The sequence below is a fragment of the Bos mutus genome, chromosome 9 (assembly GCF_027580195.1).
Source record: "Bos mutus isolate GX-2022 chromosome 9, NWIPB_WYAK_1.1, whole genome shotgun sequence".
NCBI classification, from domain to species: Eukaryota; Metazoa; Chordata; class Mammalia; order Artiodactyla; family Bovidae; genus Bos; species Bos mutus.
In genome coordinates, this window is record NC_091625.1 from 103313359 (window position 1) to 103333906 (window position 20548).

Consider the following 20548-nt stretch of genomic DNA (forward strand, 5'->3'; position numbering starts at 1 on the left):
GCGGGAAGCCGGAAGTCATGGAGGTAGCGTCCGGGTAGCGGCATTTCCAGAGCGCATCTGAGTTCGTCCATCAGGCTGCGACGCGGGAGGTACCGTCTTGACTGCAGCCGGTGCCGCGGCGGAGGAGGGCGGGTCGTGTCCGCCCGAGTGGGCGCCTGCTGGGCCCCACTTCCGCTCTCGTGCTCCCTGGTGTCGCCGACCCCGCGTTCGGTGGCTCAGGTCCTGGCTGAAGTCTGCGAGGACGTGCCGTGGGGACCGAGCCTGCGCCCTGCGCGCGAGGGGAAGCTCTGCAGCCGCCACCGCGAAGTCCAGGAGCTGTTCCCACGACAGCGGGCGGGCACGCGCAGCGCGCCGTGGCTTTTAGGCTTTGTTCTGACTGGCCTTCGTCCCTAAAGGAAGTGTCCTCTAGGTGGTTCCTTAGCGATGTGGGAAGTATGTGTGGTGATCAGGCCTCTGGTTCACACTTGAAAATTAAAATTGTAGTTGATATCTTTAGGCCACTTTGATAACGTAAAACTAAATCAAAGGGTCTCATTAACTGGCTGCCTCAGTGGGGTTGCCTCACAATAAAGATTTTACTTTCCTCTCTCAGGGATTTCAGTGTCAATCGATTATCTGTGAGCAGTTTTTAGTACTAGCTGCTACTTGTTGAGTGCTGAGTACTGTGTCCCGGGTGCTTTTCAAGTATTATCTCTGATTACTGCAACCATAGAAGGTGGTCATGTTTTGCCCCGTTTTACACTGGAAAGTTTCAGGTATGTTAACATTTCCAAGGCAAGAAGTGGAAAAGAGTCTGAGGAAGAATTCAAATTCAGATTATTCTAGCTCTCAAACAAACTCATTTGCATTATCCCATGCTGCTCTGGGCAAGACACTGAAGTACCAAAGAAGACACGGAGGGATACACACACATACAGAAATGCAGGCTTTGGGGCTTCTGGTGGGAGGACAGGCATGTCCCTGAGTGTAACACGCAGAAGAGATATTGTCTTGAGTGGCAGTTAAAGCTTTGCAGCATCTATTATTTGTTGATTTGAGGTTGGATTTTATTTCTTGTTTAACAGCAGGGTCTTTTCTTGTCTAAGACAGTATAAACTTAAAAAGTTAACCTATAAGCCAACTTCTAGAATTGCATGTCTGTTTGTAGGAGTAGAATGTAGCCATTCCCCAAATCTGCAGGTCTTGGAGCCTTAGAGAGGTCCATTTCAACTCAGGGTGAAAGTGTTAATTGCCCAGTTGTATAGGACTCTCTGCGACCCCATGGACTGTAGCCCATCAGGATGCTCTGTCCATGGGATTCTCCAGGCAAGAGTACTGGAGTGGGTTGCCATTCTTTTCTTCAGGGGATCTTCCCAACCCAGGGATTGAACCTAATTCTTTACCCTCTGAGCCACCAACTGGGGGTAGGAGGAGCCAATAATTCATTTAACTTTTGTTTTTCATTTATCGTGTTCCAGCATCTGCTGTGTCCTGGGCATACAGTGTTGTGTAAGACCTGGTCTCTCTGCTCCACGATCTTACTGTTTGGTTGAGTCTGAGGCACGACTGTGTTGATCCGGTGTCTACAACCAAAAGAGACTTACAACCTCAGCTGTGAAATTCAGGGCCCACTTTACTAGTGGAATAGATAAGTTTTTGTGCAGAAATATCACTTCTGCCTGTCTCCTGTCACTCCAGAACTTCAGCTCATTCCTTTAGAATTCAAATGCTTTTTTAAAATGCAAGGAGTCCCTTTTGATGTGAATGTAACCTTTTTGAGTTGTATTTTTGTTTTTGTCCAGAGACAGACCACAGGAGTTTTCACACTATGATCAAGTGTTAACTAGGAATAAAATTGTTAACTAGTTATGTGAGGGATAAAGTGAGATCTATGAAAGTGTGGTGGAGACGGCAGCTGCAGGAAGCAGTCACTCCAGAGGACTGAAGGAGCTGAGGGAAGTGGTTGGCATTTTAAAGCTTCAACACTTAGAGGAGAGTCCCTGCATGGCTGAAACTCAGGTCTCTGAGGAGGAAATTGTGCTGCAGAGCTGCATGGAAGAGCCTGGCAAGTAGGATGCAGAGTTCTGTAGGGAAGTCACCGGATGCATGGTGTGTGTTTCTGGTGGGCGTTCTCGGGTGAAGCCAGTCCTGCGGGTGTTGGAAAGATTGCAGACTGGAATCAGCTGCTGCAGCAGGAGGCACTGCAACTGCAGGGCAATGCTCAAAGGAGTGGAAATTACCCAGAAAGGCGCAGGAAGTTGCCAGGCTGCAGGCAGGAGAAGCGAGTGCCCCCTCCCATGCTGTCTTGCAGTGTTCCAAGGAAAGTGTGCTGACTGGCTGAGCGGGTGTCAGCCACAGAGGATTGCCAAATATTCCACACAAATCTCTCAGGGAGTACCTCAGTTGCTGGGACCTGAAAGCATTGGTTGACTTCAAGGCTGAGAGCAGGAATGAAGCTTTTGGGGACAGGAAGAGTGGACAGGATAATGGGTGACACTGACGGGGATGGGGGAACTGAAGCCAACTGGCTTCCAAATTAGGAAGCTGCCGAGACTTACTGATGTTGGAGAATGCACACCCCTTAACACATCTCATAAAGACACCAGGTCCTTTTCAGATCTAGAATATGATCTCTCTGCAGTTATTGGGTGATCTTAGCGTAATGTCAGGAGAATTATGAAGAATTGGTTTTATTTAACTTTTTATGAAAAAGCAGCATGGTTTGCTGCTTTTTAGACTATGTAGGGAGTCGGAATTATGCATTTTGCTCCGTTTTAGCATTATTTAATGTTTAATTCATTTAGTAGCTTGATTTTCTATTTTTCTCAGCCCTCATTTAAAAATGCTTATTTTGATAACTTTGGGATAATTTGTGAATGCTGAAAGGAAATGCACTATCCATAAAATATTCTGAGCTTCTGTAAATTCTTATGTTAAAAATACTATGTTTAATAAAATAATATCTTTAAACATTTACTTGAAAATATTTGCATAAGTAATCTTTAGTTAATATTTAATCACAGTGTTTTAATCATATAGTTCTTCTGACATCCAGAAAGTGTTAACACAGTAACTATTCCTGAGTATATTCTATAAGACATAACAGTTTTCCTGTGACTTAAATATATTATAAAGTTAATATTTTCTGTTGAAGAGTGTGTTTTATGTTTTATATTTCAGATATTAGTTGGGGAGCCGATTGCCACCTGTCTTTCTCCTTCAGTGTATGACATGATCTGTAAACTTGGGTTTGAAGTCAGAGAAAGTTGCGACATCAGCAGCATTGTAACTCAAAACGGTGAAGTATGCTGGAAGAAAATTACAGACTGCATGGTTTATACAGAATCAGGTTTGTATTTTGCCTGCAGCCCAAATGCCCATCAATACTGTTCTCTTTAAAATGTCTTAACCTGTAAACTTTCCCTTTCTGACCACTGCTTTTTGGGTTAGAAGATGTTATATTAATAGTACAGGCTTAGCTCAAAGAGAAAAAGAGTCGGTGTGGAGAGAGAGGGAGTGAGACCAGAGAAGCGCAGGGGAGTGAGGGGAAAGCTGCAGGTGAGGAGGGGGGTTGGAGGCTGTGTGGGCTGAGGGCTCTTGGCCTGCAGTCCTGGTGGAAAAGGGAAGCAGACAGAAGTCATGAGTTAAGGGTATGGGGTGACCAGTGGTATATACAGTTATTTTACATGTCTTCTGGGCATTCTTGTACCTTTTTTTAAGTAGGGATGTGGACTGGAATATTTTAAAATAGTTGTAAAAATTATAAGCAGACATACTCTGGCCCAGCAGTTCCATCCAGGAGCATACAGGACAGGTCCAGTCACAGGTGTGAGCATGTGCCTGTGGCAGGTGGCTCCTTGCAGCATTCTGTGACAGAGAAGAAAGAAGGGAAGAGCACTGGAAACAGCCAGATGTCAAGCACTATGGCATTGCTCAAACAGATTATGAAGAGTGTGCGCAAGGGAGCATTATGCGGGGTGGAAGAGAGTAAGGGGGCCCATCTTTCTGGCCCAGAAATCTCTCTGAGCTATATGGCAGAGCGAAACAATAGGGGCAACATGTAATATTTGCTTGTGTATGTATGAATATTTCTAAATACACTCAAGAAATGTATAACATTTCTTGAAATATGAAAGCTGCTGTAGGAAGGAGAACTGGTGCCATGAGAGAGACTTCCACCCTTTTATGTTTTTGGGTTGTGAACCGTGTAAATGTTCAGCCAAAACTTACGGAAAAAACCCTCAAACCAAAAATTCATATTATAAATATGTTCCAAAATAATAATAATAATTATAAATTAATGTCATTGGAAATCTGGTCTAATAATGTTACATTAAAAAGTCAGGTTAAAGTATTATATATACAAACTTACATACAGGTAAAGAAATTAAAAAAATATTTTTTGTCTTATTTGAACCTTTCTGTATTTTTCAAACTCTCTGACAGTTTTTCTTTTATAATCAGGTAAACACATATGTAACTTATTTTCCACAACATGAGTATCTTTGTTTTAAGTTCAGTTTAAACTGGTTCTTAATTTTGTAGAAATTTCATCATTGAAGCACTTTGACAATGTAGGCGTTTCGTCACACAATGCGGAGCTCACTTGCTGTCTCGCCCTTGCAGCCCAGGGTCTGGACCACCGGGAAAGCGTGCGGCTGCTGGGCCCCGTGTGCCAGGCTGTCCACCTGCATCTGTCGTCTCTGCCCGAGGGGCAGTTTGAAATGCGATACGCACCGGCGCTCCAGTGGACAGGTGTTCCAGAGGTTTGGCTTTTGAACAGCAACAAAGTCTTAGAAATGAAAGACTGCAGATTCCACTTAGAGGCCTTTGCTCCTTGCTGATTTTAAAGGGGTATCCTCTGTCCTCTGGGCCCTGGGCTGTGAGAAGGCTTGAGTGTTGCTAGGGAAAGTTGGAGCTGTTTGCAAAGCCTGAGCTGAGAGACATCCTTTGCCCAAAGGAGGTTTCTGGATGCAGTGTCAGGATCAGGGTTCGGGGAGGTGGTTTGGTGCATGGGTTCTGCTGGTCCCAGGACAGAAAAATTGGACAGCTCCAAAAAAAAAAAAAGAAAGACCTTCCAGACTGATCAAAAGATGTTCTTGAGGCATTGGGACGAGGGGACTTGAGGCGGGGACGCTTGGCTTGTTGAGGGTGGCAGAAGGGAGGTGGGGTAGTTCAAGGTTCAAACTAGCCATTTCCCTTGGCACATTAAATGATTACAGTAGAGCAGTAACTATAAAAATCTAACTCTAAAATACTTGGCTTTCCTCATACAGAGTGGCAGGGCCTTCCCTCTCCCTGTGTAGTAGCTCACTTAAGTGGCAGGGTGAGCTGCCTTATTTATGTTTTTAAGACGTAATCAAAATGAGATATAAGATTTAGGTCAAAGTATTTGACTTTCCAGTTTACAGTTATGCCAAATTTATTGCTTTTAATAAACATTTACATAAAGAACTTCCCAAAACCTCCTTTGGTATTCAAATGTTTTTCTTGATTCTTTGTATTTTGTTGTATTTATATAAAAAATGTTTGCCTACACCAACACAGTCATTAAAATATGCTAATTAAATCTTTCAAGGTTTGAATTTCATTAATAAAATTGTGACTTTGAGAAATAATGCTTATTGAACATGAATTCTGACGTGTCTTATTCTAAACAGTTATTTCCTGAAATACTTGGTGCCTTGAGGAGTCCTGAATCTCCCAGTATTTGCCTCAGCCTCATGAAGCTCTCGTCGTGTCTGGAGCGAGCCCTGGGTGATGTGAGTGTGAGGACTCTTTCACTGCTGGCCGCGTAAAGTGTCTGAATGAACAGTAAACTGTTTTGCAGTTTCATTGAGATTTCTAGATTTTAATTATTATTTTCCTGTATAATCACTTGGCACAGATTTTTGAAATATTTTTCTTTTTGAATGATTGTGAGATCAGAAACATCAGTGTCTCCAGTTCTTTCCTCCCCTCATCTGTGCAGACACCTGCTTTGTGGGTGATGTTTTGGTTAATATGATTTGGCTCATTGTAATACAGTTGTTACACAAGTTTGTTTGAATTTCAGGTATATTTACTGATTGGGAAGGACTGCCCCTTTCTTTTAAGAGATCTGCTCGCATCTGAGGAACTTGCTCAAGTCTTTGGGCAGCCTGTGGTAAGCTTGTCCAGTTAAAACCGATGGAGGAAAAAGAGCCCAAAACAATCAATGTTAACTCTATTTTTGTTCCTCAAAAATTGATACTATGTTAGGAAAAAATTAATTATCTCAGGGATTCAAGCTTACTTTCCTTTCCCAGACCCTTTCCGCCAAAATTGCCATGCTTCCAGCCAAGAGACACACCTCTCTCTTGTCCTGGTGCTCATGTGCTTTGATGATACCCTCTGACGTGATGACCTCAGGTGTAGGAGCCTCTGGTGTAAGAGCTTCTGGTGTGACGAGCAGGTGTGGTGCCTCTGGTGTGACGAACCCATTTGATGACCTCATGTGTAGGGCCTCTGGTGTGATGAGCAGGTGTGATGACCTCATGTGTAGAGCCTCTGGTGTGATGACGCTGGAGGAATAGCCTCTGATATAGTAACCTCTGGGGGCCAGACAAATGAGTAATTTGAAGTCTATTGATCTCATTGTGTATTATAATAGTAATTCTAGAAGATATAATACTAACTTATTTAAGAGTAAAATTTTAACCCTTTAAAGAGTTCAGTTCAGTTTAGTTCAGTCGCTCAGTCATGTCTGACTGTCTGCAACCCCATGAACTGCAGCACACCAGGCCTCCCTGTCCATCACCAACTCCCAGAGTTTACCCAAACTCATGTCCATTGAGTCGGTGATGCCATCCAGCCATCTCATCCTCTGTCGTCCCCTTCTCCTCCTGCCCCCAATCCCTCCCAGCATCAGAGTCTTTTCCAGTGAGTCAACTCTTCACATCAGGTGGCCAAAGTATTGGAGTTTCAGCCTCAGCATCAGTCCTTCCAACGAACACCCAGGACTCATCCCCTTTAGAATAGACTGGTTGGATCTCCTTGCAGTCCAAGGGACTCTCAAGAGTCTTCTCCAACACCACAGTCCAAAAGCATCAATTCTTTGGCACTCGGCTCTCTTCACAGTCCAACTCTCACATCCATACGTGACCATTGGAAAAACCATAGCCCTAACTGGACGGACCTTTGTTGGCAAAGTAATGTCTCTGCTTTTGAATATTCTATCTAGGTTGGTCATAACTTTCCTTCCAAGGAGTAAGCATCTTTTATTACAATTTTATTATTTAAAAAATCAATATTTTTAACACGTGAGAAAGTATACCTTTTGCAGCTACTGAAACTTAAGTTGAAAAAAAATTTAGATGCCAGTTTAAAAATGGGTACTTTTTCAAAGTCTTCTCGAGGCCACATGATCATGATTGTTTAAGACCAGTGAGTAACCTTCAGGCAACTGAATAAGTCAGGTCAAGGTGAAGAAGCAAGCCAGGGTGGTGCCCACCAGGAGGACGTTTACAGACGGGACTCACTGAGAAATTGCTGTCAGTGAAGCTTTCCTGCGCTTCCTGGTAGTTCGTTACCCCCTGCCAGCTTAGGGTCATTTCCTTTGGTGGAGCGTGTGGAGTGAAGTACAGACTGCTTGTCGTCACACTGAACTCCTAAATCCCTTGTTTTGCTCTGTCCTCTGTTTGCTGCCTGTGTTGTGCAGTGAGCCTTCTGTCCACCCACAGCCCTTGCAGCTCCCAGGTAATTTTCCTAGATCCTTGGCATATATACTTGTAATTTCCCAGATGGTATGAACAATTCATTTAAAATAATAGTAAATTTTAAGGAAGTAATATTTAATTATTAATGTTGTTATAGTTTTTGATATTTAATTAAGTTCATGTTGAAGTATTTTAAGTTAGTGTGAGAGCCAGGACTACTTGGAGTAGCACAGAAGGGCTGGCTGTCAGACGTTCTGGTGCTGAGTTAAAACCCCTTGTGTGAGTTCCTGCCCCTGGGGGCATTCAGAGCACCTGTCTCCCCTTCCCCCCGAGTCTGCAGGTGAATGAAGCAGCTTCAGTCCTTTTGTGAGTCTCTGGGAGTCTCAACTCCTCTTTCTTGCGACACGGGTCTGAGTCCTCTTAGTCTCTGAGCAGCTTCCGTGTGTTCTGAATCTCCTGTAACGCGTGGTGCTGCACACCCAGAGAATGCTCAGGGAAGGTGTTAGTGTTGGAGCTGGACAAGCAGGATCCTCGTACTGGAGGGTCTTCACTCTGTGTTGATGGGTAGGAGGATGGAGCAGGTGAATGGAGAGCTTCACGTCAGACAGGAGGCCGAGCCTTGTTGCTCGGCTGCCTGCCGTGCAGTCTCGTCTGTCGTTTGTCATGGAGTTGTCTTATCTACCGACGGGGCCTCTCGACGTGTGGCCTGGAAGCGGTGTGTCCTGGGGGGTCCCATCCACTTGTGGCTCTGGGGCCTCTGCACCCCTGGTCTCACCCCTCCCTGCCGTATGCCTCTCACGTGTGTGGCGCGAGTACAGCATCTCCCTCGGAGGGCGTCCCCAGGGCGAGCGAGTAAGGAATACGAGCAGAAAGCGTCTGACGCGAGTGCTCGGCACGCACGGGTTCGTTCCTGTGGGCTTCCGTGCTCTGCACTCGTGGTGCCCTCGGTTCCGGGGAGGAAAGCTCACGTGGTCCCAGCTGGGTTGGCTCCTGAGTAACCCGTGCCCTGCCCCCCCCCAGATGGACGTGCTCAAGGTCTTCGTGGGCTCTCCGCGCGGGCTCAACCTCCGCAACGTCCTGTGGCACGGCTTCGCGGCCCCTCAGGAGGTTCCGCCCAAGTAGGTGCTCGGGGAGGCATGCGCGCGCTTTCTTCATATGCTGAGAAGTTTGTTTTGTTTTGAATTTCATATCAAGGAAAGATGTGTTTTAAGATAAATAAGAGAGTTTGGGTTCAGGATGTTGAAGACAAAGCTGGATGTTAGTGGCCGAATGGCTGCGGTGGTGATCGGGTTACGATTTCACTGACTTACTCTCAGCAGCCGAAGTGGTGACATGCACAGCTTCCAGTGGGTGGCGTCCTGGGTTTCAGCTCACTGGTTCCTGAGAGGTCACTGGTCCTCTGGGCCACTGCACAGCTTCATCCCCACAGCCAGTGGGATTTTCTGAAATTTGATACTGTTTTGCTTTTTTAATTTTAAACTTTTTTTTTCTAAGTAGAGCTTTTCATATGTGTGCTGGGTTCGTGTTTCTGACAGATGTCTGTGCTATTTCCCACTAGATACTGCTCAATGATGGTGCTGCTGACAGCAGGACTGGGTCAGCTACTGACCGGCTTCCTTCAACAGACGAACTTCACATTGGCACATCGACCTTTCGTGACTCTTACGAGCCTAGAGGATTTGATCGTTTTTCCTGGCAAGTACCAATTTCACGTTTTTCTTTGACTCTGTCTTTGTAAAGGTGTTTATAGCGTTATTAAGCAGGACTGAGACTCGAGCTCTGTGGGAGGAATAGTTACTCTCCAGGGGCAACATGCCTTTGAAAGTTTCATGAAGAACCTCTTAAACTTTGCCACATAAATCCTCACCTCTTCGCATGGTGCCCCCAGGTTTGGCACCGGGAGTCTGACGATCACGGCTACATGAATCAGTGTTAATATTATTGGTGAATAATATTAATAATGTTGATCAATATTAATAATACTAATCAACATGAACCAGCATTGGTAAAATCGGCGTCTCGTGCAGACGTGTGGCTTGGGCCATCTGTGGCGTGCACTCCCTCCTCTCGGCTCTCTTGCTCAGCTCTCTTAATGGCGAGGCCAGAAGTGCCCCTGGTGTAAGTGCTCTCCTGTGCCATCCTGGGACTTCCCTGGTGGCTCAGTGGAAAGAACCCATCTGCCAGCCCAGGAGACGAGGATTCAGTCTCTGGGTTGGGAAGATCCCCTGGAGAAGGAAATGGCAGCCCACTCCAGTATTCTTGCCTGGGAAATGCCATGGTCAGAGAAGCCTGGGGCTGCAGTCCACGGGGTGACCAAGAGCTGGGCACAATCTAGCAACTGAACAGCAACAAATATCACCTTTTTTTTTTTTCACGTCGCAGTCTTAGCAGGTTAGTGACATTGACGACACAGGACTTCAAGAGAACAGATAAGCGCTGTGTCTGCTCCAGGCCCATTCCTTTTCCTGTCTGGAGGTAGACATGCCGTGTCTGTACTTGCTGATGTAAACCCTGGTGGGAAGAGCACACAGCATCTTGGCCCCAGTGGTCTTAGCCTTTTGGTATCATGGAATCTTTTGGTCGTCTGGTGACTGCCAACAGCATATATTTTTTAAGACTTGACTTGTGTAGAGCAGTTTTAAGTTTACAACAGAATCAGGAAGGAGGTGCAGAGGTTCCCCCACCGGTCTCCCTTGTCAGCGTCTCTCACCAGGTGGGACGTCGGTTGCCACGGATGGATGAGCCGACATGGACACGGCATGGTCACCTTAAGTCCGGAGTTTACCTTTGGGTTCACTCTTGCTTCCTGTATCTTTGGAAGATGTATTTTCTTGGTCAGCGTGGTCAACCAGTTGCCCCTGAACTCTTCTGCTCACACAGTTGCAGCTTCTGTGTGGGGGCCCAGGGGTCGCCCTGGGCCCCCACATGGTCACCTGCCGCCCTGGCCTCATTCAGGTAGCCTCTCTCTTAGACGGCACACATTGCCCACGGTCCGTCTTCTTAAAGAGGTCGGCCCAGTGGCATGACTCCCTAAGTGTGTTCACGCCTTTTTTCCACTGATCAGTGTGATTGTGCTTAAAAATGTTTGCTATTTTACAGATGTTACATCTGAGGTGCTTTCAGTATTAGAAGAAGTGATGAAGAAGTCCACGTTTATACTGAAAATCATGTTGCCATATTGGGAAGTTGCATTAACCAAGTTAAAGTCTCACAGGTACCTGCAGTGTGGCTTTACAGAGTGGCCACTGGTGGTCTGGAGGCCAGGCCTTCCTAGAAGCCTCTGCCTCCCGTACTGTGTTGCTGTTGGAGTAAAAGCGAACAGGAGTCGACCCGAGCATAAATTATCTTCCTGTAATTAATTGAAAGGCATCTTGTAATTGTGTTTTAAACATTTTTTTGTTTTTTGGTACAGTTTTATATAGTTAATAATGATAATTATTTTAATTTAATTTTTATTTTAGAAATTAAGAAATAATTTTGGCTGCTCTGCACACCTCGCAGGACCCCAGTTCCCTGATCAGGGATTGAGCCCGGGCCATGGCTGTAGAAACCCAGGGTCCTAACCACTCGGCCACCAAGGAGCGCCCCAATAGTTACTTTTTTGAATGGACTTACTAATATTTTTCAAGCTCTTACTGTGACTGAAACACGATGTGCAGTGTTAGAGAATCAGGACAGAGGTTGTCAGTTGCCTCTGTTCCCCGGGGAGCAGGCCCTGGGTGTTGGTCTGGGAGGTCAGCGGGCTCCACTTCTCTCCCCGTTACTCTGTCCTGATGCAGACACTTGATTGGAAACCGTGAGAGCCCACTGGCACCCTGGTGTCTGAGTACTTTCTAGATGAAACAAGTTTGGCAGGTATTTGGCGACATTCTGTTCTGCTGCAGCTTCTAAAATGTCTCATCATCATTAAAACACCAGAAGACAGTTGTATTGTCGCTCACCCGTGAGACCTGACTCTGCTTCTGTTTCTCGTGTTAGTGAGTGACGCCACCCTCGCTGCTTTGTGAGACCTGACTCTGCTTCTGTTTCTCGTGTTAGTGAGTGACGTCACCCTCGCTGCTTTGGACATACGTGGGGAACCCTGGAAAGCAGCACCCTTATCATTATGGTGTTAGCGCCAGAGTTCACCTTTAAAACATGAAGTTTCACTGCTTTCCTTCAATTTCGCAGATTTGCTGACTGTGCCATATTGTTGTTGATGCAGCTGGAGACTGGACTTAGGAGGGTGTTTGCTGAAGTTAACGAATGTCCAAAGAGGCTTCTCACTGCTGAGGTACGCGTGCCAGGTGGTCGCCTGCTCGCCTGCCTGGTGGTTGGTGCTGCTGGCTGCTGCTGTGCTGACGGTTTTCTGTCCCTAATTAAAGTTTTTACCATCTTGTTTTTGTTTATCGTTAAATGAATTTTCTCGCAAGAACTTTCTTTGGAAGGCTTGACTGTCATTTTTTGTGGTTTCCTATTTTGATTTTGTATGATTTATATTTATCTGTGAGTCTTCCCTTGTGGCTCAGCTCGTAAAGAATCTGACTGTGGTGTGGGAGGCCTGGGTTGGGAAGATCCCTGGAGAAGGGAAAGGCTACCCACTCCAGTATTCTGGCCTGGAGAATTCCATGGACTGTATAGTCCATGAGGTTGCAAAGAGTCAGACACAACTGGGCAGGATAAAAATGGGAAAAAAAAATTTCCAAGTCGTTTTTTAAACTTAATGATGTCATAAAAGCGGTTGGTGCTCATGCTTTCTCTGTAGCCATGGTTACTGGTGTGCTATTGCAACCCCACAAGGTGGGCATGGGTGGTCTGCAGCTTGCCTTCTCTGAAGAGCCTGCTTCCTTTTGGCCAGAGCTGCCGGTGGGGCTTAGAGATGCCTTTGAGTGGCCGTGCCCTAGTGGGCTATGGGAGAATGCATTAGCTAGGGGAAAGGGAGAATATCTATTGTGGGACAAGCACAAGCATCTGCCCTACCTGGTGTTCTTGTTTCTTTGCCTAGTTCGTCTTCCTCTTTTTTCCCGGTAAATAGGCATTCCTCAAAAACCCTGCTCTCAGCCCTCTACTCCTCTTTATATGCATCCCCTGGGAGAGCTCACATAATCCAGTGTCTGAGCTGTGACCTGTGTGGGAGCAACACCAGTCAGAAAATACTCCGAAACTAACGGAAATGAGAGCCCCACATGGCACGAGTTGTTGATGCCGCTAAAGCAGTGCTGAGAGGGGGGTTCAGCGCGTTAAATCCAGCCGTCTTCAAGGCATTCTTTCTCACTCACAGTTCTTTGATCTCCTGTGGTACGTTTGCACCTGTTTGTTGAGTATGTTCATAGGCGCTTCCCCAGCTCCCAGATTTACTTTATTTCAAAAGAGGCATTTTTCTTCTTCCACAAGTTTGTTCTCTGATATTCCTTACTATCCTTATTCCACACATGATCTTGCCCCTCCTACCGTCTTGTCTGGGCTTCTCCTTCGTCCCTGGACATGGGTGTCTTTTTTCGGTGGGCTCCAGCATCCTCCTGTCGGCAGTGGTTCAGCGGTGAGCCGCAGTTTTGGAGTTCTCGCAGGAGAAGATGAGCGCACGTCTTTCTACTCCGCCATCTGCTGACGTGCAAAAAACTAAGATCTTGGCATCTGGTCCCATCACTTCATGGAAATAGATGGGGAAACAATGGAAACAGTGACAGACTTTATTGGGCTCCAAAATCACTGCAGATGGTGACTGCAGCCATGAAATTAAAAGATGCTTGCTCCTTGGAACAAAAGCTATGACCAACCTAGACAGCATATTAAAAAGCAGAGACATTACTTTGCTGACAAAGATCCGTCTAGTCAAAGTTATGGTTTTTCCAGTAGTCATGTATGGATGTCAGAGATGGACCATAAAGAAGGCTGAGCCCCGAAGAATTGATGCTTTTGAACTGTGTGTTGGAGAAGACTCTTGAGAGTCCCTTGGACTGCAAGGAGATCCAACCAGTCCATCCTAAAGGAGATCAGTCCTGCATATTCATTGGAAGGACTGATGTTGAAGCTGAAACTCCAATACTTTGGCCACCTGATGCGAAGAGCTGACTCATTTGAAAAGACCCTGATGCTGGGAAAGATTGAAGGCGGGAGGAGAAGGGGACGACAGAGGATGAGATGGTTGGATGGCATCACTGACTCGATGGACATGAGTTTGAGAAGCCTCCGGGAGTTGGTGAAGGACAGGGAGGCCTGGCGTGCTGTGATTCATGGGGTTGCAAAGAGTCAGACATAACTCTGTCCTCTTCATGGCTCTGCATCCAGCTTCGGCGCCAACTGTGCTCCGCTTGTCCTCCATCCTCCTGTGCGTCACCCTGCTAGTCGGTCCTGCCCCTGATTTATCCCATGGTCCATCAGTGCTCGGCCTCGCTGGCTCGTATCTTGCTCACCTGAGCTTGTGTCTCACAGGTCTTCGTGCTTCTCCTCCTCCTCTAATCACACTGCCACTGATTATTTGCTAAGTTTATGAGTATTCCTGTGTCTTCTATGAACCCATCTGCTTAAAAGCCTTTCATGACTTCCAGCACCTGATTGCACTGCTCACGTTTCTGCATGGTTTAAAGGATCTCAGAGTCTGGCCCCAGCCTTTCTGCACTTTGTTCTCTACTTGATTTCACCAGCATCATTTAGACTCCTTGCCAGTTCCTGGACATGCACACCTTTCCTCTTCCTTGCCTGCTGTTCCCTGCGTGGCCACTTGGGGCCACAGGGGTGACCTCTCAGAGCCTTGTCTACTTAGCGCTAACACTGCTTCCCTCTGCACTGCCTCTGTCTCATCTGGAGCTGGCTCTGCTCAGCGCTAACACTGCTTCCCTCTGCCTCTGTCTCATCTGGAGCTGGCTCTACTCAGCGCTAACATTGCTTCCCTCTGCCTCTGTCTCATCTGGAGCTGGCTCTGCTCAGCGCTAACACTGCTTCCCTCTGCTCTGCCTCTGTCTCATCTGGAGCTGGCTCTGCCCTGCGTTTTGTAGAGGCCTCTGTGTCACCCTTGGGCCTGGGATGCCCATACTTGGTCTGCTGGTGCCCGCTGGTGCCCACACCCAGTGCCTCTCACTGGGCTCTGCCCAGCCCAGTGTCATGGAGTGAAGCCTGGCCTTCAGTGGAAAGAGCTGGAGCCCCAGTGTCAGCTCTCATTCGAGTGTTCTTAGAACTGACTTCATGGTGTCCTGGCCACTCGGTGCATGACGCTGTGGTTCATGAATTTGGTCATTTCGTTGTCATTTCACTGCACAAGTAGATACTGTGGCTGTTTCTGCAGAGGATACAGTTTATCAAATAATATCTTAAATTTTAGCCCAGACTTTTATCCAGAATAAACCTAACATCAGTACTGATGAGTGAGTGATAGTCACTCAGTCCTAACTGCCTGTTCACGACCCCATGGGCTGTACCTGGCTCCTCTGTCCATGGAATTCTCCAGTCAAGAATACTGGAGTGGGGTGCCATTTCCTTCTCCAGGGGATCTTCCCAACCCAGGGATTGAACCTGGGTCTCCTGCAGTGCAGGCAGTTTCTTAAGCGTCTGAGCCACCAAGGAAAGCTACTTTTCCCAGAGGGATGGTATGGGGAGGGAGGTGGGAGGGGGGTTCAGGATTGGAACATGTGTATACCCGTGGCAGATTCATGTTGATGTATGGCAAAACCAATACAATATTGTAAAGTAATTAGCCTCCAATTAAAATAAATAAATTTAAATTAAAAAAAATAAAAAATAAAGAGACATTTCTAAGTATAAAGACAGGTCAACTTAAAAAGTATCAGCAAATACATGCTTGACTTTATTTTATAATCTGTAGACAGTACATTAGAATATGTAATGAATCCATATACCTTTTCCAAACAACCGAGACAGAAGTAGCAATAAAGTTATAAATGACAGTCATCAAACAGATGAAATAAGTTAGATGAAGCTTCTCTCTCAAAGACATGGGGACTGGGCAAGTGGTCAGGAAGGAAATACAATGTGCTTTTAACTTTGTATGAAAAATAATGTTCATACAGTTTACTTATAAGGCGATATACAAATGAAAATACTTTGTAAAACTATAAATTGCTTTTGCAAATTCTATGATTATTTTATGGCATAAGATCTCTTCAGAGTCAATGGAGGTTGTGAAGATGAATGAGACTTTGTGACTTTTTAGAAGCTTATGTGTATTAGGGGTGCAAGAGACGATATTTATACCAATTCTGTAAAACAAGATAGAAGTTAATTTTCATCATTTATGGAGATGAGTGAGAAGTTCAGTCTTTTTGAGGAAGTGGTAGGGATATTTAGTAGGCAGTTGAATACTTAGAATAGAGCTCAGGGGAGATTTTAGCATCAGCAGAACAGGCTTTAGAGCCATCTGCACAGTAATACATGTTGAAGAATATTTGATAATATTAAAATGAAAATCTGTTATTAAGCATTAATAAGTGCAACATGCTTTTTGGGTGCTCGACCTCCTCACAATACTGATTTTGGCATGCTGTGTGTAAAATCGTGTTGACTTCCCCAGAAGCCTTTGAGATGGGCGTTCCTCATTTCTGGTTTAGCAGAGAAACTGGGGTGTGTGAAGGTCCTTGGGGTTTCACGTGCAGAAGGTGCTGAAGTTGGGATTGGAACGTCGAGGCAGTCTGGCCCCGAGCCACATCTGTAAACCCTGCTGTGCCAGTTACTCAAGAAGTGTGAAAGGCACGGGCTGCTTGTTGGAGAAAATACTTGATTGTGCTCACTTGCACACAAATACCAGCCATCAGTAGAGGTGCTCTGTGTGTGAGTAGTGATTTGTGAAGCTGTGGGATCCTGAATTGCTGAGCGTGTGAGGGCGATAGTCTCATGGGGCTTGCCCGCCAGGATCGCTGTATCTTCATGCCTTGTGTATCGTGTTTATGTTGTCAGCCACGTCCTTCCCAAAGTGTTGCTAGATAAAGTTTTATTTACAAATGAAGGCTTCATACTTGTGTCCCTGTGCTAGAATTTTTTCCTGCTTTGAATAATGTCACATGACTTGTATTTTGCTTTAATTATTTATTTTCTTTCCTTTTCTGAAGTCAACAGCTCTTTATACTACCTTCGATGAAGTAAGTAAACTTCTAAGATATCTTGAGATAAACAGAACGTTGCATTTGTTTAAAATAAAAATTAAAATATAAAATTAAAAATCAAATTAATTTGATTGATTTTAATTAAAATTAAACCAATCAAATTAAAAACCATAAATCATATGCTCGCAGGAAAATATTGAGGACATAATATGCTTATGCTTATTCACATAAGCAGAAAAAAAGAGAAAGCTGATGATAGTGTTGAGTATAGCTTTCCGGCTAATTAGTAATTATGGAAAGGCCACAAAATACATGTACACACATGTATATATGTGTAAACGCACCATGTACAGTGTTTGCAGGTATACATAAACACATATATACACATATACACAAACTACCCATAAACACACACATACATACACGCACACATGAGTATGTGTTAGTTGCTCAGTTGTGTCCGACTCTTTGTGACTCCATGGACTGTAGCCCACCAGGCCCCAGGCTCCATGGAATTCTCCAGGCAAGAATACTGGAGTGGGTTGCCATTCCCTTCTCCAGGGGATCTTCCTGACCCAGGTATTGAACCTGGGTTTCCTGCATTGCAGGTGGATTCTTTACCATCTGAGCCACCAGGGAAGCCCGTATATGCACATACATATACATGAATATATATAAGCACATATACACACCTAGACACATGTAAACACATGAACACATACATTCACACAGTTAAGAATACATATATATATCTTCTTAAACTCATTATATTGGTTAAGAAGACCTTTCTTAAATAGGTGGTTGCTACTTTAAGACTGTTCTTATTTAATCTGCTTTGGACTTAACACATGTCATGCCACATGTATAGGATCTTTTGATACTGAAAGTTCTGTGTGTGTATATGTGTATACCAGTTAATCAATTTACTTCCTTTTGTTGTTTTAGATATTGGCAAAACACTTGAATGATGGTAAAATCAACCAACTTCCTCTTTTCCTGGGAGAGCCTGCAATGGTAAAGTGTCAGGCATTTATAATTTAATACCCTGCTACTTACCAATATGATTAGATCTTCTCAAAAATGACATTAATTTTGTCTTGTTTCCTGCCCAGAAGTGCTTCTGGAGCATTCACACGTCTGAATTCCACTGTCTTTGCAGCCGACGCTGGCTGAGCTCTGAGCAAGCTCAGGTCCTGTGCTTCATGCTGATTATTCAGACGTCCTTTCCCTAGGACCTGACGACTTAGTCACCCTGGTCCTAACAGTGTTTGAACTTGTGGGTTATGTGAGTTTATTGATGAAACGTGTCACAGTGTTAGTCGTTCAGTCATGTCCGTCTCTCTGTGAGCCTATGGACTGTATGTGCGCAGCCCACCAGGCTCCTCTGTCCATGGGATTCTCTAGGCAAGAATACTGGAGTGGGTAGCCATTCCCTTCTCCAGAGGATCTTCCTGGCTCAAAGATAGAACCCAGGTCTCCTGCATTGCAGGCAGATTCTTTACCATCTGAGCCAGCAGGGAAGCCCATCTGTGCTGGTAGCAGGGACTCTATCTGCTTTATTAACAGTAAAGTCAGATGTGACTAGTAAGATAGAGTGTTGGATGAGAAGATAATTTTTTAGAACTGTTTCTATTTGTCAAATTTTTGTATTTTATGAGGATATTGCAGTGACTTCTTTGGACTGTAAATAGAATTTTTATATTTTTTAACTGGGAGTCAGCTGTGTGACATCAGTCACTCCTTTCTGCTACCAGGAAGTTAGCATGATTGAACTCGTTTATCTAAAGCTCTTTGTCATCTTGAATCTCTATGACTCCTCTGTCCAGCGGCAGTTTGCCTGAATCAGAAAATTTGGTTTTCTGACTCTTTTTCCTCTGCCTGTGGAAGAGTTCTTGAACATTTGCCATTAAGAAAACAGCCGTGTCTTCACAAGGCTTCAAAAATAAAAGGGTGATCTGAGAAAGGACATGTGAGAAAGAGGGACGAGGGGAAAGAAAACCGGTGTTGTCGTGAGCACAGCTGTGGATTCCAGGTGTGGTCAACACAGTCCTCGTCCTTCGTGGGGTGAGGCTGGGAATGGCGCTGCTGCCGGGCACTGGGGCCGTGCAGGGCTCTGCAGCCCTGGTGCCCAGTCCTCTGGTGCTGCTGCCGGGCACTGGGGCTGCGCAGGCAGCTCTGCAGCCCTGGTGCCCGGTCCTCTGGTGCTGCTGCCGGGCACTGGGGCCGTGCAGGGCTCTGCAGCCCTGGTGCCCGGTCCTCTGGTGCTGCTGCCGAGCACTGGGGCCATGCAGGCGGCTCTGCAGCCCTGGTGCCCAGTCCTCTGGTGCTGCTGCCGGGCACTGGGGCCGTGCAGGGCTCTGCAGCCCTGGTGCCCAGTCCTCTGGTGCTGCTGCCGGGCACTGGGGCCATGCAGGCAGCTCTGCAGCCCTGGTGCCCGGTCCTCTGGACTTGCCAGGTTCTTGTCAGCCTGCCGAGGAATGGGTGCAGAAACACGGCTCCCGGGAGATCCAGCCTGAGCAGTAGGGCTCCTGCCTGAGGTTGTGGGGTGCAGTTCCAGAGGACACGGCTTCCCAGGAGCATCCTGCCTCAGGTAGCAGGGTGCTGATACACAGAAGGGAGGTCCCACAGGAGAACGCAGCAGAGGCGGCGGGTGTAGGAGAAGCCGAGGGATCCCGGGTGACTTGGTGCTTGTCTGCTCTGCGACCTTGACTGACTCTCTCTTCCAGGCTCACTTTTCCGTAATGAACACTGCTGCTTCGGCTTGCCCTTTCTGGGCCTTCAGACTTCCTTCTTTCTGCTGAGAATACTAACCACATATTTTTTGTGTCCTTTTTTTGGTAGGAATTTCTCTGGGATTTCCTAAACCATCAGGAGGGTCCCCGTCTAAGAGATCGGTTAAGCCATGGGGAAGTCAGTTTACCTGAATTTCCGAAAGAAGCAGCCAGTCAGCTGCTTGCGTTTTGCTTTGTCCTTTTACTCAGATTTATCGATGAAGATCTGTTAGCAGTGTTTAAGGTAATGTGTAGGGAAGAAGATGTTTCATTAGGTTCACTTCTTTCAGTTGAGAGGGAATGGAGTTGTTTCCAAATGTAATTAGTTATATTTTAATTATCTTTTGTTTTAATTTATTTGAGTTACGGCTTGCCTCCATCTGAACAGATTGCTTGTGGACATGTATTCTCTATAACAAATTAATTAATATTACTTGATCTCACCTAAAATAATTCATCGTTTTTTTTTTTTACTCTAAATCTATATTTATTTACTTAAAAAGTTTTAATGGAGTATAGTTGATTTACAGTGTGTTAGCTTCAGGTGTACAGCAAAGTGAATCACTTACACACACACACACACATATATACATATATCTATCTACACTGTCTGAGACTCCTCTCCTGTACAGGCCGCTGTGGTGGAGCGTGTGATCACTGAGTGGAGTCCCCGCGCTGCGCAGCGGGTCCTTGAGTCCCCGTTTCGTGTGTAGCGGTGTGTGTGTGTCGGCCCAGTCCCCAGTTCATCCCCGGGCCCCCTTATCCCCTGGTAGCTGTGAGATTGGTTTCTGCTGCTGTGACTCTGTCTCTATTTTGTAAATAAGTTATTTGTACCACTTTTTTATATTCCACATATGAGCGATATCATGATATTTGTCCTTCTCTCATTATGACGGTCTCTCTATCTATATTGCTGTTATGTATCTTTAGGTTTTTCCTCTCTGGCTTTTGCATTTGGAGTTCTTCTTAAAAGACCTTTTGTTTTCCAAAATTATAGAAGTATTCATATCTTTCCATTATAGTTCTATAGCTTTTTTTCCATTTACATCTTTTGATCCAGCAGGAATTTATTTCATCTGGGAATCTAGCT

At 45.6% G+C, this 20548-nt stretch overlaps 1 protein-coding gene across 7 annotated transcripts in view; it reads left to right on the forward strand.

Annotated features, from left to right (window-relative positions):
• ERMARD (ER membrane associated RNA degradation) overlaps positions 1 to 20548 on the forward strand; it is a 44651-nt gene that overhangs the window by 14234 nt on the left and 9869 nt on the right. The window contains exons 1-12 of one of the 7 annotated variants that reach the window (XM_070377079.1): positions 30 to 755; positions 3160 to 3328; positions 4606 to 4745; positions 5640 to 5741; positions 6035 to 6124; positions 8676 to 8773; positions 9214 to 9350; positions 10755 to 10869; positions 11826 to 11928; positions 16694 to 16723; positions 17633 to 17701; positions 19529 to 19702. In XM_070377079.1, the coding sequence (XP_070233180.1) occupies positions 3211 to 3328; positions 4606 to 4745; positions 5640 to 5741; positions 6035 to 6124; positions 8676 to 8773; positions 9214 to 9350; positions 10755 to 10869; positions 11826 to 11928; positions 16694 to 16723; positions 17633 to 17701; positions 19529 to 19702 (1176 nt within the window). In that variant the 5' untranslated portion in view covers positions 30 to 755; positions 3160 to 3210. Of the gene's footprint in view, positions 1 to 29; positions 756 to 3159; positions 3329 to 4605; positions 4746 to 5639; positions 5742 to 6034; positions 6125 to 8675; positions 8774 to 9213; positions 9351 to 10754; positions 10870 to 11825; positions 11929 to 16693; positions 16724 to 17632; positions 17702 to 19528; positions 19703 to 20548 lie in introns of those variants that run through there. The other 6 variants (XM_005909326.3, XM_070377081.1, XM_070377080.1 and 3 more) reach the window with 6 other exon arrangements.